The sequence below is a fragment of the Lepidochelys olivacea genome (genome assembly GCF_965140295.1).
Source record: "Lepidochelys olivacea isolate rLepOli2 genome assembly, chromosome: 10".
Classification (NCBI taxonomy): Eukaryota; Metazoa; Chordata; order Testudines; family Cheloniidae; genus Lepidochelys; species Lepidochelys olivacea.
The window spans coordinates 54,007,177-54,022,578 of record NC_140420.1 but is presented as its reverse complement, the minus strand read 5'-3'; the positions used below and the strand labels follow the sequence as shown (position 1 = coordinate 54,022,578).

The 15,402-nt window shown below is 43.7% G+C and overlaps 1 protein-coding gene across 1 annotated transcript in view; it reads right to left on the bottom strand.

Moving 5' to 3' along the window:
• LOC311527138 (annexin A2) overlaps positions 1–15,402 on the bottom strand; it is a 123,493-nt gene that overhangs the window by 105,076 nt on the left and 3,015 nt on the right. The window contains exons 3-4 of the mRNA XM_084640798.1: positions 2,787–3,054; positions 699–818 (exon numbers count right to left, since the gene is read on the bottom strand). Of these exons, the coding sequence (XP_084496924.1) occupies positions 699–818; positions 2,787–3,054 (388 nt within the window). The remainder of the gene's footprint in view (positions 1–698; positions 819–2,786; positions 3,055–15,402) is intronic.

Here is a 15,402-nt window from a genome sequence, read left to right as displayed (position 1 = left end):
CTGCACCTGACCCTGACACGGTGCAAGGGCTGGGCTTGCCCCAGAAACAACCTGGGGCCTTGCCCCACTGTGCGAGGCACACCAGGTATGGCTTGGCAGGCTCAGCCCAACAGGATCCAAGTATGGAGGGGCTTAATGCGGGGGGATCCAGGTGTGGTGTGAGAGGTTTCTGTGGTGGGGCAATCTGGGTGCGGGAGGCTCAGTGGGAGATCTGAATACACAGGGGCTCGTTGGGGGGTTCCGGGTGCAGGGGCAATGGGTTTCTGCAGGTGGTTGGGGCTCAGCATGGGGGTCTGGGTTGGGGGAGATGGGGTTTGGGAGGGGGGAGGTTTAGTGGAGGCAGTCCAGTGCTGGGGGGTGGGGCTTGATGGGGTTGGGGTCTAGGTGCAGCTGGCTGGGGCTCAGTGGGATGGGGATTGGGTGTGGGGGGGCTTGTCAGAGGGGTCCAGGTGTAGGGAGGTAGGGCTTGTCAAGGTGATGGTTCGATGGGCCTACCTAACGGGGGAGCCCCAGCTGCTGCCGAAGGGACACTGCATGCTTCACTGATGACAAACTACATTTCTTTATTTATATTCAATTACCTCAGTTTACTGAATTTATACTCTGCACATCTGCTCATCCCTGGCTAGTATGTTATTTCCCCCCCGAATATTTTCATCTATTTATTCAATGAATGAATGCACAAACATTTCTGTTACCTCAGTATAAAGCAGTGCATCCTCAGAGATGGTATCATAATCCTGAACGCAACTCTTGGCTGCATTTTGTGCAAACTTCAAAAATTCTGCAATTTCACTGTTCAGAAATTCTTTCATTTGCTGAAACAAGAAAGACGACAAAAAAAGAGAGTCAAATTTTGAAGATAGCAAGAAAAAACAAAAAATAACCCCCCCCCATAACTTAACTGTAATTGTAAAGGTAAACCCTTATTGCATATTTACAAAGCATCCAGTAGGTTATTTAAATCACACAAGAAGTGACATGTCTAGAAAGGCAATGCAGGTATCTTGGTGAAGAACTGAAGACATTATGGCCCAGATCTCACTAGATATTCTACACTGCTAGATCTTGGTACACCTCCACTGAAGTCAATACAAAATAATATTACAGAATGGGAGCCTATTTCCTTAAGAAAAGAAGCTTCCTTCCTGCAACAAATATTAGTTTAACCAAGGAGCATGATGCACAGGCATTGTCAGAGCAAGTTGACACGAGCCCTGTCTACATTAGCACTTACAATGCTACTAACAATAGCACGCTAGCCCTGTTGCTGAAAAAAATGGGTACTAATTTTTCTAGTGTAGATATATCCATTGTCACAGCATAAGAGAATGGAATTGCCATAAATAAAGAACCACAAGACCATCAATGTAACGGAGCAACAGCCCCAGCCAATCAATCAGTTAATGCCACTTACAGGACTCATATCTAATGATGCACCCAGGGCTTTGGAGCTGTGCTCCGGCTCTGCTCCAGCTCCAGGCAAAAACCTGCAGCTCCACTGCTCCGGAGCTGCTCCGCACTCCAGCTCTGGGCTCTGCTCCAAAGCTCTGGATGCATCCAGCCAGCATGGGAAAGAAATACAGTAGCTCATTGTCTAGAACATTTTTGCTCAGAATAACTAAAAGAGTGAATATTTGTGCATTTCTACTCCAGTGAGTAGACTACGTGCTATAGCAAGTACTGAAGGTCAACATGAAGGTTTCCAATGGTGTTAATGAGTTAGTCTTGTATTACGGGATGCAGCCTAAGATATAATCAGCATATAGAATCATAGAAATGTGGGCTTGGAAGGAACCTTGAGAGGCAGGATCAAGTACACCTAGACCACTGCAGCAGTGTCTCTAACCTGAAAAACCCCCAATGATGGGAATTCCACAACCTCCCACAGAAGTGCTTACCTATCTTTATGGTCAGAATGTTTTTTTCTGATATCAAATCTAAATATCCCTTGCTACAGACTAAACCCATAATTTCTTGTCCTACCAGTGGACATGGAGAACAATTGATCACCATTCTCTTTATAACAGTCCTTAACATATTTGAAGACCTACCAGGTCTGGAGCCAGGCTGGAGCTCCTTTGTGTCCTCCCCCCAGACCTCTGCCAGCATTGCTCTGCCCGAGGTCCTGCAGCTCTCTCAGCCAGACAGACAGAGCATCCACTCTCCTCCAGCTCTAACAGGGAACTGATCTTGCTCTGGCCCTGCAGCTCTTCTTATACTAGCCTGCTGGGCCCTGATTGGCTGCTTCCCACACAGCTGCTGTAGGACAGCTTGAGGGACCTCTCTACTATCCTTTTCTGGGGCGGGATGTGGCAGGGCCTCCACCACCCGCCACAGAAGGACAGAGCCGTCATGATGCATCTAACTTCTAATACAGTTAAAATATTTGTCCATGACATTATGAAATTCTACATGTGTGTCCTCCACTTACTACTTATTTTATGGTCAATTCATCACTTTCATTTCTCCAATAACTACCATCATAGCAACTGACTTAAGGACAGGAAAGCCAGGAGGCATCAAGGCAACTATTCAACTATGTTTTTAGAGTAACATGACATCAACTATCCTAAAAAAGCCTCAGTAAAACAACAATGTACATTTTTAGTTATCTTTAAAAAAAAATCAAATTTCATTGTTGGGGAGATAAAACATGTCGGAAATTGGAAATGTTTAAGGACTTATAATTATTACAATCACATTTTTATCAAACGATTTTTAGAAAATTTCCCTTGGATTATTACAACAAGGAATATTAGGAGAAAAACAATTTTAACGCTTACCAAATACTGGGAATATTCTCTTTGATATGTTGCAGTAAATTGGTAGGATGCAGGGTTTTTTGAAAACTTAGTCATTAGATATAAATATGTTTTCTGCTCCTTCTCAGTTAGACTAGAGACATAAGGATACGGGATTCTGGGCTCTGGAAAAGGATTATCATCAGCTGTGGGTTTAACTTCCTCCTCAGCTTGAGCTGCAGCCTGTGTGTTAAATGATTTTGCATCTTCTACAGAGTTTATTGATGCCTCTACATTTTCTTCTTTATGTCTGAAAGAAAAGTAATAAGTGAAACAATTTACACTTTTCACATGAAGACTTGTATTTGAGAAAACTGATGCTGACAGTCATGGAAGACCTTAAGATTTCCAATCATTGGACAAAATACATCATAATTAAGGCTAAGTTTTATTCACAGGTACTTTTACTAAAAGTCAAGGACAGGTCCCAGGCAGTAAACAAAAATTCATGGCCCCTGACCTGTCCATGACTGTTACTAAAAATACCTGTGAATAAAACTTGTGGGGGGATGGTGCCCGGGGGCCCTGCGGGTGCTGGGGGAAGGCAGCCTGGCTGCGTGCAGGGGGAAGAGGGGGACAGGCAGTGGCTTGCAGCCTGGGATCCCTGCTGGTGCTGGTGGGGCTGGCAGGCTCCCTACCCGGCTCTGCACCACCCCCAGCAGCAGAGTTTGGGTGTGGGAGGGCACGGAGGGTTGGGGCATGGGACGGGCTCTGGGCAGCACCTACCTGGGGGGCTCCGGGAACCACGGCCAATGGGAGCTGTGGGAGTGGTGCCTGCAGGTGGAGCTGCCTTGCCACACCTCTGCTTAGCAGCTAAGCACGGGGGATGTCGCCACTTCTGGGGAGACCCCCAGGTAAGTACCACCCAGAGCCCGCCTCACCCCGTCCCACGCCCCAACCTCCTGCCCCCTCCCACACCCAAACATTGTTGCTGGGGTGGGGGGTGTGCGGTGGCCCGGGACTGACCTAGCAGCGACCAGCGTACCTGGTGCAGAGGCTGCCTGAGCTTCCTCTGGGCCAGGCACACTGGCCGCTGCAGAAGACATGGAGGTCCAAGAATCCTGACTTCCATAACCTCCATGACAAACTTGCAATCTTAATCATAATTAATAGAACAATGGTGTTATAACACCACTCCCCCATCTATATTTAGACACATCTAAATTTAGTCATATCCTAGGACTGATGAGAGTTTCACCACTGACTTCAAAAGAAGAAAAATGTGGTAATTATTTGTACTGGATCAACTCCACTTTTCCAGGAGACATCACATATAATAACATGTTACACTGGATATCTAGATGAGAGAGCCAATCACAAAACACAGGTCCTCTTTGTTCTGGAAATGTCTTCACTATGGATGAGGCCTCATTTCCTCATCTGCTGTCTGCTACTTATGTATACAATGTTGTAGCCACGTTGGTCCCAGGTATTACAGACACAAAATGGGTAAGGTAATATCATTTATTGGACCAACTGCTGTTACTCAGAGAGACAAGCTCTCTAGCTTAGGTCATGTCTATACTACAAAATTATGTTGAATTAACTTACATCAGCACACAGCTACCACAGCTACTAAACTCTTGTGTTTTTGTAAGCTTAACTCCTTGTGTTGACAGTACAGTTGATAGAAATGCTCTTGGCGAGGATGCACACTGCCATTGTTGGGCATTGTGGGACAACTCCTGAAAGCCAGTAACAGTCGATGTAAGCAACTCAGCGTCTACACTGACACTGCATCAACCTCATTACATCGACTGACTCTACAGGCTTGTCTATGCTGGCAAGTTTTGTCGCCCAAAATTTCCACACCTGCGAGAGACTTTTGTCTTTTCCCCTCCCTTTATTGTTAACAAACAGCCAGTGTACATACAACGCCTCCCCCCGCCCCCAATTTTATTGGCCTCCAGAAAGTGTCCGACAATTCCCATGCTGCTGCTCTGGTCAGCGGTTTGAACTCCGCTGCCCTGCAGCCGCCAACCCACCCCTCCCCCTTGCAAGCCCCGAGAATTTTAAATATAATTTCCTCTTTGGTGGCTTCCCAGGTAAGCATGGCTTGCCATTCCACCAACCGCACTCCTGCTTGGACCACTGGTAAGCTGTTGGATCTGATCGGTATATGGGGAAAGGAGTCTGTTCAGTCGCAACTGCAAATGACCCACAGAAATCGGGACACATATGGGCAAATTTCTTGAGGCTTTTCTCGAAAAGGGCTATGATCAAGACATGCAGCAGTGCAGAGTGAAGATAAAGGAGCTGAGGCAGGCGTACCATAAGGCGCGGGAGGCGAACCATTGCTCCGGTGGTGCACCTAAGACCTGCTGCTTCTATAAGGAGCTGAATGCTATCCTCAGTGGTGACCCCATCTCCATCGCCGATAGCCCCGTGGATACTGCGGAGGCAGCAGAAAGAGGAGGTAACCTGAACGCTGAAATTCTGGATGAAGAAGTGGAGCTAGAAGAGGATGTGGAGCTCCCAGCGGGGTCGCCCAGTGGGGCAGGCAGCCAGGAACTTTTCTCCACTCCAGAAGTGCTCTACGGGGAGCAGGAAGCAGATGAGACACCAGGTAAGTTGCTGTGGTTTGTGTAGGGAATCAAAAAGTGGGAGGCAGGTAATGTTTTGTGTGAGCTGGACATTGCCATGTGTAGCTAATCTGCACGGCCAAGCAGGGTGTTGATGGACATCGAGACCTGCAGGTAATCCTTCAGAGAGAGGCTCTGGAAAGTTTCCAAGTGGTACTTGTTAATCCTCTGCCACAGATTCCCAGGGATTGCAGCCTTGTTAGTTCCTCCATTGTAGGAAACTGTACCATGCCATTTAGCAATCACTGGAGCTAGAACCAAAGCGGCACATAGCTGAGCTGCATATAGACCCGGGTGAAAGCCGCAAGCATACATTAGTTGTGCCCTGGTTTCCCTGCTCACCCACATCAGTGAGGTGTCAGCAAGCAGGTTGGCTGCCTGTGAAAAAGTGTGAGATAATTTTAGAATGAGTTCCCTGAAAAGCTGCCATGCAAGCAGTGACTGTTTTGTCCGGACGCACAACCGCCTTCCCCCCACTCCCGACACTCACCATGATTGGGGTGCTCACAGAGCTGTGTGCCTGCCTAGAGTCAGTGAGAAAGTGATTGCTACTACGCGCAAAAGGCCCCACCCCCCTCTATGCCCACACATTCCTTTTCACTTCACAGCACTCCTGAGTTTCCCCATCACTCCATCCGCTTGCAGAATGATAGCTGGAGCTACACACAGTTGTGAGGTTTTACCCTTTTTACCAGTAAATAAAGGTAAAGAGTTTTTACTCTGTGTTCTACAAAAGCATATAGCAATCAATTCACTCTTGGGAACAGGCTTCTAAAGCATTTTGTTGCATGAATCTTGGGCCCCAAAATTGTATGTGGATGCACCAGGGAAGCAACTCCAAAGCAGACGTGTTAGTCCCCCTCATTGTCAAAGTGGTCCCTCAAAGCCTCTCTGATGTTAATAGCAGCCCTCTGGGCTCCTCTGACAGCCTTATCATCTGGCTGTTCAAACTGTGCAGCCAAGCACTCTGCCTCAGTGCTCCACATCTGAGCAAACATTTCACCCTTAGATTCACACAGATTATGCAAAGTGCAGCACGAGGCTATGACCATGGGAATATTATCCTCGGTAAGGTCTAGCCTGCCATTGAGACACCACCAGCAAGCTTTCAAACGGCCAAAGGCACATTCAACTACCATGCGGCATCTGCTCAGCCTGTTGTTAAAACACTCCTTGCGCCACACTCCATTTCTGCCTTCCCACAACATCTGGTGACAGATGGTATCACCAGGCACTGTGGGATACATACTGTTGACAATGGTGCCCTGAATGTGGACATGATCTGTCGACAGGGAGCAAATGTAAACTCACTTTGGCGACTTTGCTTTTGTCGATTTTTTTATGTCAATGTTAGTCTCATCGACAAAACCTACCAGTATTGACAAGCCCTACTTTGCTTCGGGAAGTGGTGTTATGTCGACGCAGAGAGGCACTTATGTCAGCGGGACCCAAATTTAAGTGAAGACACTTCCACAGCTAGGTTGATGCAAGGCAGCTTACATTGCCCTTACCATGGAGTAGTGTAGACCAGGCCTTACACAGAGCTCTTCTTCAGGTTTGGGAAACATACTCGCAGTGTCACAGCTAAATACACAGCGGCACAGATTCTTTACCATAAGTAATTAACAAATTTCAAAGGACCATTCAAAGTGAAGTGGCCCATTAAAATCTCTCTAGTCATAGGAGGGAAAAAAAAGCTGAAAGGATGGGGGATTAGTAGGTTATAGATTGTTGTTATAAGCCTTAAATCCTGTGTCTCTATTCACTCCATGATTATTAGTGTCTAGAAACATTATGAATTTAAGCCCCCAGGTTTGTCTTTTAAGGTGTTGTGCAGGCTGCCTTTGAGGATGCAAACTGACAGATCAGCTATAGAGTGATCACTTTGTGAAAAGCATTCACCCACAGGTAATATGATGTTTTTGTCTTTTATCATTTTTCTGCATGAGTTCATTTGAGAGTGTGGTGATTGTCTTGTTTCACCCACATAACTGTTATTGGAACACTTAGTGCACTGAATGAGGTACACCACATATTTTAGGCATAGACCCATGGATATTGAAAGGTGTGTTGTGAGGGGTGCTGATTATCTAGAGTAGTAATACTCAGACCAAGGCTCAGGAGCTGCAAGTGGCTCTTTAATGTGTCTCCTGTGGCTCTTTGCAGGAGATGATATTAAAACACTGTGATTTAATTAACAACTAATCTAAGTTATTAACCAGTCAGGATACTTTTATTACATTATTAACCAATTGTAGAATACTTGGTCAGTCATTTTGCTGTGAGAATTATAGATATAACGGTGAATGAAACAATGAATTCACACTACTGTGGCTCTTTTGGGTAATATTGACCGCTAATTTGGCTCCTGAACCACAGAGGTCGGAGTACCATTGGTCTACATTTTGCAACTGATGTTCTGGCAGGTTCGGACACCACTTTGAGTCTGTTACTTATGTTTGTTAAACTGCGTGTCAACAACTTATAATCAACTAGGCCTCACTTACTCCTGAACCAAAGTTTTGATAGCAAATGAGAAGTACTCGACACTGAAGCCTCTTTTAAAATGGAAGACATATGGCTTTAACAGCAGGGAAGTCCAGATTTCAGAGAAGATTTTTCCCAGTAATGAAGCACACTATTCAGAGCTCCATTTATAATACTAAACAGTACTGGAATCAGTTGTTAAAGCAAGATAACACTGGCTGGACACGACAAGGAGGAGAGGCATGGAGGAGGAAATGGTCCTAGCAACAGGAAGCAAGGTATGTAATAAGATTGGTTCTTAAAACAACTTCGGTATAAGAAGGCTTACTGAGCCCTTATATATTTACAATCCCTATGCTTAAAAATGAGCATATTTAGGTTAACAAAATGAACATTAACTGCTGATCTTGGAAAAAACATATTTTAGAGATTTGATTTCAGCACTAAAAAATGTCACAAGAGCTATTCATACCTAACAGTATCACGTCTGCAACTCTTAATACTTCACAGCTGTCTCACTGAATATAAGAATATGTCCATCCTTGTGGCACAAACTGGCAAATATAATTAAGCTGCAGCAGCAACAAGATGCTGATTCAGATTTGCCAATGTAGGAATGTCAAAAGATTCTAGCAGTTTAAATTGGCTATATTCAGCACAGTATTAAATGGCAACACATCAAGATTATTTCACTGTGCAATGCTGTCAAAATCTTCATCAGGGTGCATACCAAAATAATCCAACAGGGCCTTTCCATTCGTATTTGCAGTTTTACTTTATTTGAGCTGACGGTTTAAAAATTTGCCCTTCATTTTATGCAATCCACCCTCTTCTTAGCTACAGCTTCCATGGAGAGGGAATAGAAGCGTGGCATCTCAGTTAAATATTATCAGGGGTCCCTATATAGAGATTCACAAATTCCTGGAGTATTTGGAAAAGAACAGAATATTTCCCATTTGGAATGAGTTATTTCTCCGAAGTCCAAACTCCCCTGATCACAGCAATTCAGTAAGTCTCATCTCTGCCTCATCCTCTAATACCTCTCCACACACTCCTTCCTCCACCCTACAGCACCAAAATTGTCTTGGTAGTCATTTTTATAAAATTAAAAATTGAATTTAAGCAAAAAAGAAATTAGGGAACCGCCTGTCTCAAAAGAGCTAACTGCATACAGAGTACCGTATACAGTCATTCATTAGCCCGTTCATTTATAAGCTGACTCCCCAAGATGGATAGGTAAAAATGGGAAAAAAATGGTATGACCTTCTCATAAGCCGACCGTGTATTTCAGGGATTGGCAAACTTTGGCTCCCGGCCCATAAGAGTAAGCTGCTAGCGGGCCTAGACATTTTGTTTATCTGGAGCGTTCGCAGGCACGGAGCCCCTCAGCTCCCAGTGGCCGTGGTTCACCATTCCCAAACAATGGGAACTGCGGGAAGTGGCGGCCAGCACGTCCCTTGGCCTGCGCCGCTTCCTGCAGCTCCCATTGGCTGGAAACAGCAAACCGTAGCTGAGGGGCTCCATGCCTGTGGACACTCCAGGTAAACAGAATGTCCCAACCTGCCAGCAGCTTACCCTGACAGGCTGGGAGCCAAAGTTTGCTGACCCCTGCTATATTTAAAAAGCTGGCATCACAAGAAACACTCAAAAGTTTTGCTAGAATTATTTTAATGTAATCTAACGAAAACCCTGCTGTTATAATAACTGAAAAAATATGTATTCACCTTCAAAATTACAGTCAGTCAATGTTTTAAACATCCATTTACTGATTTTAAAGTTTCATATTGTTCTAAGGTACTTATTCAAAAAGTCTTAAGATCCTTCAAAGTCCTAATCAGTCTCCGATTCACCAAACAGTTCATTAAACTCGGCTTCAGTCTCAGTTGTACCTGCATTGTCATCGTAGATGTTGGCAGTGTCATCTTCAGGCTCCGATTCCTTCTCATCATCAGTCTCTGTTGTGTCATCATCAAATATGGCATCGTCTTCTGACCCGTCGAGCGCACTGCTGATACAGCATTTCCAAAATGATTTTTCTATCATTTCCGAGGGAAAGGACTCCCACAAGTACTTGACCCACTAGGTGACCAGATTGATTTCGGGCTTCATAAGATTCCCGCCTTTTGTCAACTTCTCCATGCCTTAGCACATCCATTCAGACCACATTTTGCATAGCCTGTCTTTAAAGGGTTTGTTCAGGCAGACATCAAGCAGTTGTAGGACAGAAGTTAAGCCTCCAGGTATTACAGCCAAAGTAGTTTTCATTTTTTTGGCCACATTTTTCACCTCATCCATCTTGTGTGCCCTGAACATGCCCCAAACGAGCACAGCAGGTTTCTTGAAAAGTGCTCGTGGTCTCTTATTCCACACTTTTCCCAGCCATTCAATAGTCCCTCTTTCATTCATCCATCCATCCCTTTACGTGTGCACGTACGATGATACCAGCAGGAAATTTCATGTTTTTAGGCAAGGTTTTTCTTTTAAAAATAACAATAGGAGGGAGCTTTGACCCATTGGCCAAACACGATAAAACCACCATAAAATGGATTTTTTCATCACCAGTGGTTGTAATTAAAACTGTATTTTCACCAACACCAGTTACTGTTCTGTTGATTGGGAGATCGAATGTCATCGGTGTTTCGTCCATATTTCGTATTTGTGACAGCTCAAATGCATATTTCTTCTGATGTTTTATAATAAACTTTTGGAAAGATTTGATTTTTTTCTTCCAAAGCTCTTGGCAGCTTTTGGCTATATATGTTTGCTGACAAAGAGAGACTGTAACGGTTCAAGAAGCGAGTACACCAACCTGCTGATGCGACAAACATTGACGGCTTTACTGACTAGTATTTGGCATCTTTCGACATTTGCAGAGCACACAGACGAATTCCAGTTCTAGCGATGACATACGCATTTTGTCGACATTCTAACAACCCAATCAGTGAGACCTTTCTCCAGCTCAGGAAATGAAGCACACCTCATTGGACATTTTTTCTTGCTTCTTGGCATGTCTTTTAGTGATGTTTTATTTTTTCGCCATTCTCGTACTTGTGTCTCATTGATATAAGAATTCACGAGCAGCGGAGTAATTATTGTTTGCTTCTGCATATTCAACAACTTTATTCATATTCAAGTTTGAACGCTGTGTGATAAGCAGACCGTTTTCTTTTGATTTCACCATTGTTCATTTTATATACAAGCATGGAAATCTTAGAAAATAATAATTTAGTTATACATTTTACAGGACTTTATACAGAAACGTCACCTGCTTTATCACTGCCAAATTATTATTGTTCTTTGTTTATTTCAAAGCAGCCCTGTAGATTGGCATGTCTGTGGCGATAACAGGCTATTTAAATTTTATTACCGATTCCATCGATTCTGTGCGTTATATTTTCAGATTGACTCGAGATTTACGAGGTCCATTGGTAGAAATGCACGAAGAGATCAAATTACACAGCAGTGGACTGACACCAGTGCCATAGTACTATCGTTCATTGAATTTTTCAGATTGTCTTGTAAGGCGTAGCATTTTCATTTTAGCATTCATTTCAAGCCAAGCTAGTCCACTAAACGAAGCCTTTGCAACTTTAAAAGGATGCAGTATTGATATCAATAAATTATTTTACCATCAATATAAGTAAGCACTATAAAAATAAGTATAATATAGTCCTGTAGTAGAACAATACTAGGAAAAGCAAACAGCTAGTACTAGGAAAATTAAACTTTAGGGAAGCACGTGTTTTTAAGTGCTGTGTTTACATGGACATGAACTGAGAAAAATTGTATAGTCGATATCCATATGTTTTATTTATATTAATACTTCTTTTATCTCAATTATAACATAACAAATATACAATTTAAGTAAAAATAAAATGTTAGCAATTTTTTAAAGAAGAGAATCCAGAACTGACGTTCCATCGTCAGTGATCTACAACAGGGGTCGGCAAACTTTGGCTCCGGCCTGTCAGGGTAAGCCACTGGCGGGTCAGGACATTTTGTTTACCTGGACTGTCCGTGGCCACGGAGCCCCTCAACTCTCCGTGGCGCAGCTTGCCGTTCCCAGCCAATGGGAGCTGTAGCAAGCGGCGCGGGCCAAGGGACTTGCTGGCCACCACTTCCCGCAGCTCCCATTGGCTGGGAACGCCTAACCACAGCCACTGGGAGCTGAGGGGCTCCATGCCTGCGAATGCTCCAGGTAAACAAAACCAAAATGTATTAGATATTCAATTCAATAACTCAATAAAGCTTAAAATCATCCAATTTTGGTGTAGACGAGTTGATAATATGACCCCCGCTCTTTGATACTTCACTTTTTTACCAAAAAAAATCAGTTTATGAACGAGTATATACGGTATTTCACTGGCGGTCAGTGCCAAATTTCATCCAGGTCTTGGGAAATGCAAGTACTTTCCACAGGATGGTTCTATTTGCCTATGTGACAGGTAGCATCAGTCCAAGTCCTACTGGGCAGAGTCACAGCACAATGTAGTGACAGGTCAATGACTGACTAGGACTACTGTACTCCACAAAAGCCACTGTAGGAAGGGAAACCCGAACTCAGGTCTTGACATATACATGTAAATGAAGGAACTGATTTTCAAATGGTTGGTTTACTATCTATTGAGCGGAAATATTTAAACTATACATATTCCTGTAATTATTTGGTTTCTGAAACAGATTCAGTTATTTTAAAAAATACATTACTTATCCTATAAAAAACAAACAAAAAAAACCAGTGTCAGAAGACAGAGAAATGGATTAAAAAACAAAGTGTATACTCGGTTTACTGAAAAGAGGGCAGATTGCTTGTCACATTGCCTTAAAGTACTAAACACCTCTCAAAACACTGACTTCAAATTTGTATTCTGTTCATTTAGAATCCAGTGCTCTGACATATAGCAAGAAAACTCCCATAAGCCTTACAAATGCTAGTCCTACTTTCAACAAGTGTTAGCAAAACAACAAGAAGAAACAAAAGTTGTGGCATTAACAGCACGTGTGCCAATATCGTTGCTGCTTTTTATTGCAACCCTTTTCCTTGCTAAATGTAGTTTGTTCAGCTTAGTTGCTCTTTGCTCTCTTCCTTGCCTATAAAGCGCCTAGATACTGCTGAATCTATGTAAATAGGCATAAGAATGGCCATACTGGGTCAGATCTAAGGTCCATTTTGCCCAGTATCCTGTCTTCTGACAGTGGCCAATGCCAGGTGCCCCAAAGGGAATGAACTGAACAGGTAATCATTGACTGATCCATCCCCCGTCGTCCATTCCCACTTCTGGCAAACAGAGGCTAGGGACACCACCCCTGCCCATCCTGGCTAATAGGCATTGATGGACCTATTCTCCATGAATTTATCTAGTTCTTTTTTGAACCCTGTTATAAGTTTATGGAGGGGATGGTATGATGGAATCACCTAATTCTGGCAATTAATTGATCTTGACTATTAGCGGTAGATATGCCCAATGGCCTTTGATGGGATGTTAGATGGGGTGGGATCTGAGTTACTACAGAGAATTCTTTCCTGGGTATCTGGGTGGTGAGTCTTGCCCACATGCTCAGGGTCTAGCTGATTGCCATATATGGGGTCAGGAAGGAACTTTCCTCCAGGGCAGATTGGCAGAGGCCTTGGGTTTTTTTGCCTTCCTCTGCAGCATGGGGCACGGGTCACTTGCTGGAGGATTCTCTGCACCTTGAAGTCTTAAAACAACGATTTGAGGACTTCAGTAGCTCAGACATAGGTTAGCGGTTTGTTACAGGAGTGGGTGGGTGAGATTCTGTGGCCTGCGTTGTGTAGGAGGTCAGACTAGATGATCATAATGGTCCCTTCTGACCTTAAATTCTATGATTCTATAGTCTTGGCCTTCACAACATCCTCTGGCAAAATACTTCCTGTTTGTTTTACACCTGCTGCCTATTAATTTCATTTGGTGACCCCTAGTTCTTGTGTTATGAGACTGAATAAATAACACTTCCTTATTTACTTTCTCCACACCAGTCATGATTTTATAGACCTCTATCATATCCTCCCCCAGTCACCTCTTTTGCAAGCTGAAAAGTCCCCGATTTATTAATCTCTCCTCATACAGCAGCCGTTCCATACCCCTAATAATTTTTGTTGCCCTTTTCTAAGTCCAAAATAACTTTTTTGAGATGGGGCGACCACATCCGCATGCAGTGTTCAAGATGTGGGTGTACCATGGATTTATATAGAGGCAATAGGATATTTTCTGTCTTATTATCTATCCCTTTCTTAACGATTCTCAACATTCTGTTAGCTTTTTTGACTGCCGCTGCACATTGAGTGGATGATTTCAGAGAACTATCCACAATGACTCCAAGATCTCTTCCTTAAATGATAACAGCTAATTTAGGCTCCCATCATTTTATATGTATAGTTGGGATTATGTTTCCCAATGTGCATTACTTTACATTTATCAACACTGAATTTCATCTGCCATTTTGTTGCCCAGTCACCCAGTTTTGAGAGATCCTTTTGTAGCTCTTCGCAGTCTGCTTCAGACTTAACTATCTTGAGTAGCTTTGTATCATCTGCAAATTTTACCACCACACTGTTTACCCCTCTTTTCAGATCATTTATGATTATGTTGAATAGGACTGGTCCCAGTACAGATCCCTGGGGAACACCACTTCTCTCAATTCTGAAAACTGACCATTTGTTCCTACCCTTTGTTTCCTATCTTTTAACCAGTTACCAATAAATGAGAGGATGTTCCCTCTTAGGCCATGACAGCTTACTTTGCCTAAGAGCCTTTGATGAGGGACCTAGTCATCAAAGGATTTCTGAAAATCTAAGTACACTATATCCACTGAACCCCCCTGGTCCACATGCTTGTAGACCCCCTCAAAGAATTCTTTAAGACATCAATAGACACGTGTCAGAAGACAGAGAAATAGATTTAGAATCCCATTTATTCATGTCTTTTAACTCAGACAACATCACCAGCCTTCTCCAAATGAGATAAAGATGGAGAGTCAGGGAGTGGGACACAGCCAGCCTCACCAAATGTATTAGGCCTCAGGCAGCAGGATCATAGAATCTCAGGATTGGAAGGGACCCTCAGGAGGTCATCTAGCCCAACCCCCCGCTCAAAGCAGGACCCATCCCCAACTAAATCATCCCAGCCAGGGTTTTGTCAAGCCTGACCTTAAAAATATCTAAGGAAGGAGATTCCACCACCTCCCTAGGTAAAGCATTCCAGTGTTTCACCACCCTCCTAGTGAAAAAGTTTTTCCTAATATCCAACCTAAACCTCCCCCACTGCAACTTGAGACCATTACTCCTTGTTCTGTCATCAGCTACCACTGAGAACAGTCTAGATCCATCCTCTTTGGAACCCCCTTTCAGGTAGCTGAAAGCAGCTATCAAATCCCCCCTCATTCTTCTCTTCCACAGACTAAACAATCCCAGTTCCTTCAGCCTCTCCTCATAAGTCATGTGTTCCAGTCCCCAAATCATTTTCGTTGCCCTCCACTGGACTCTCTCCAATTTTTCCACATCCTTCTTG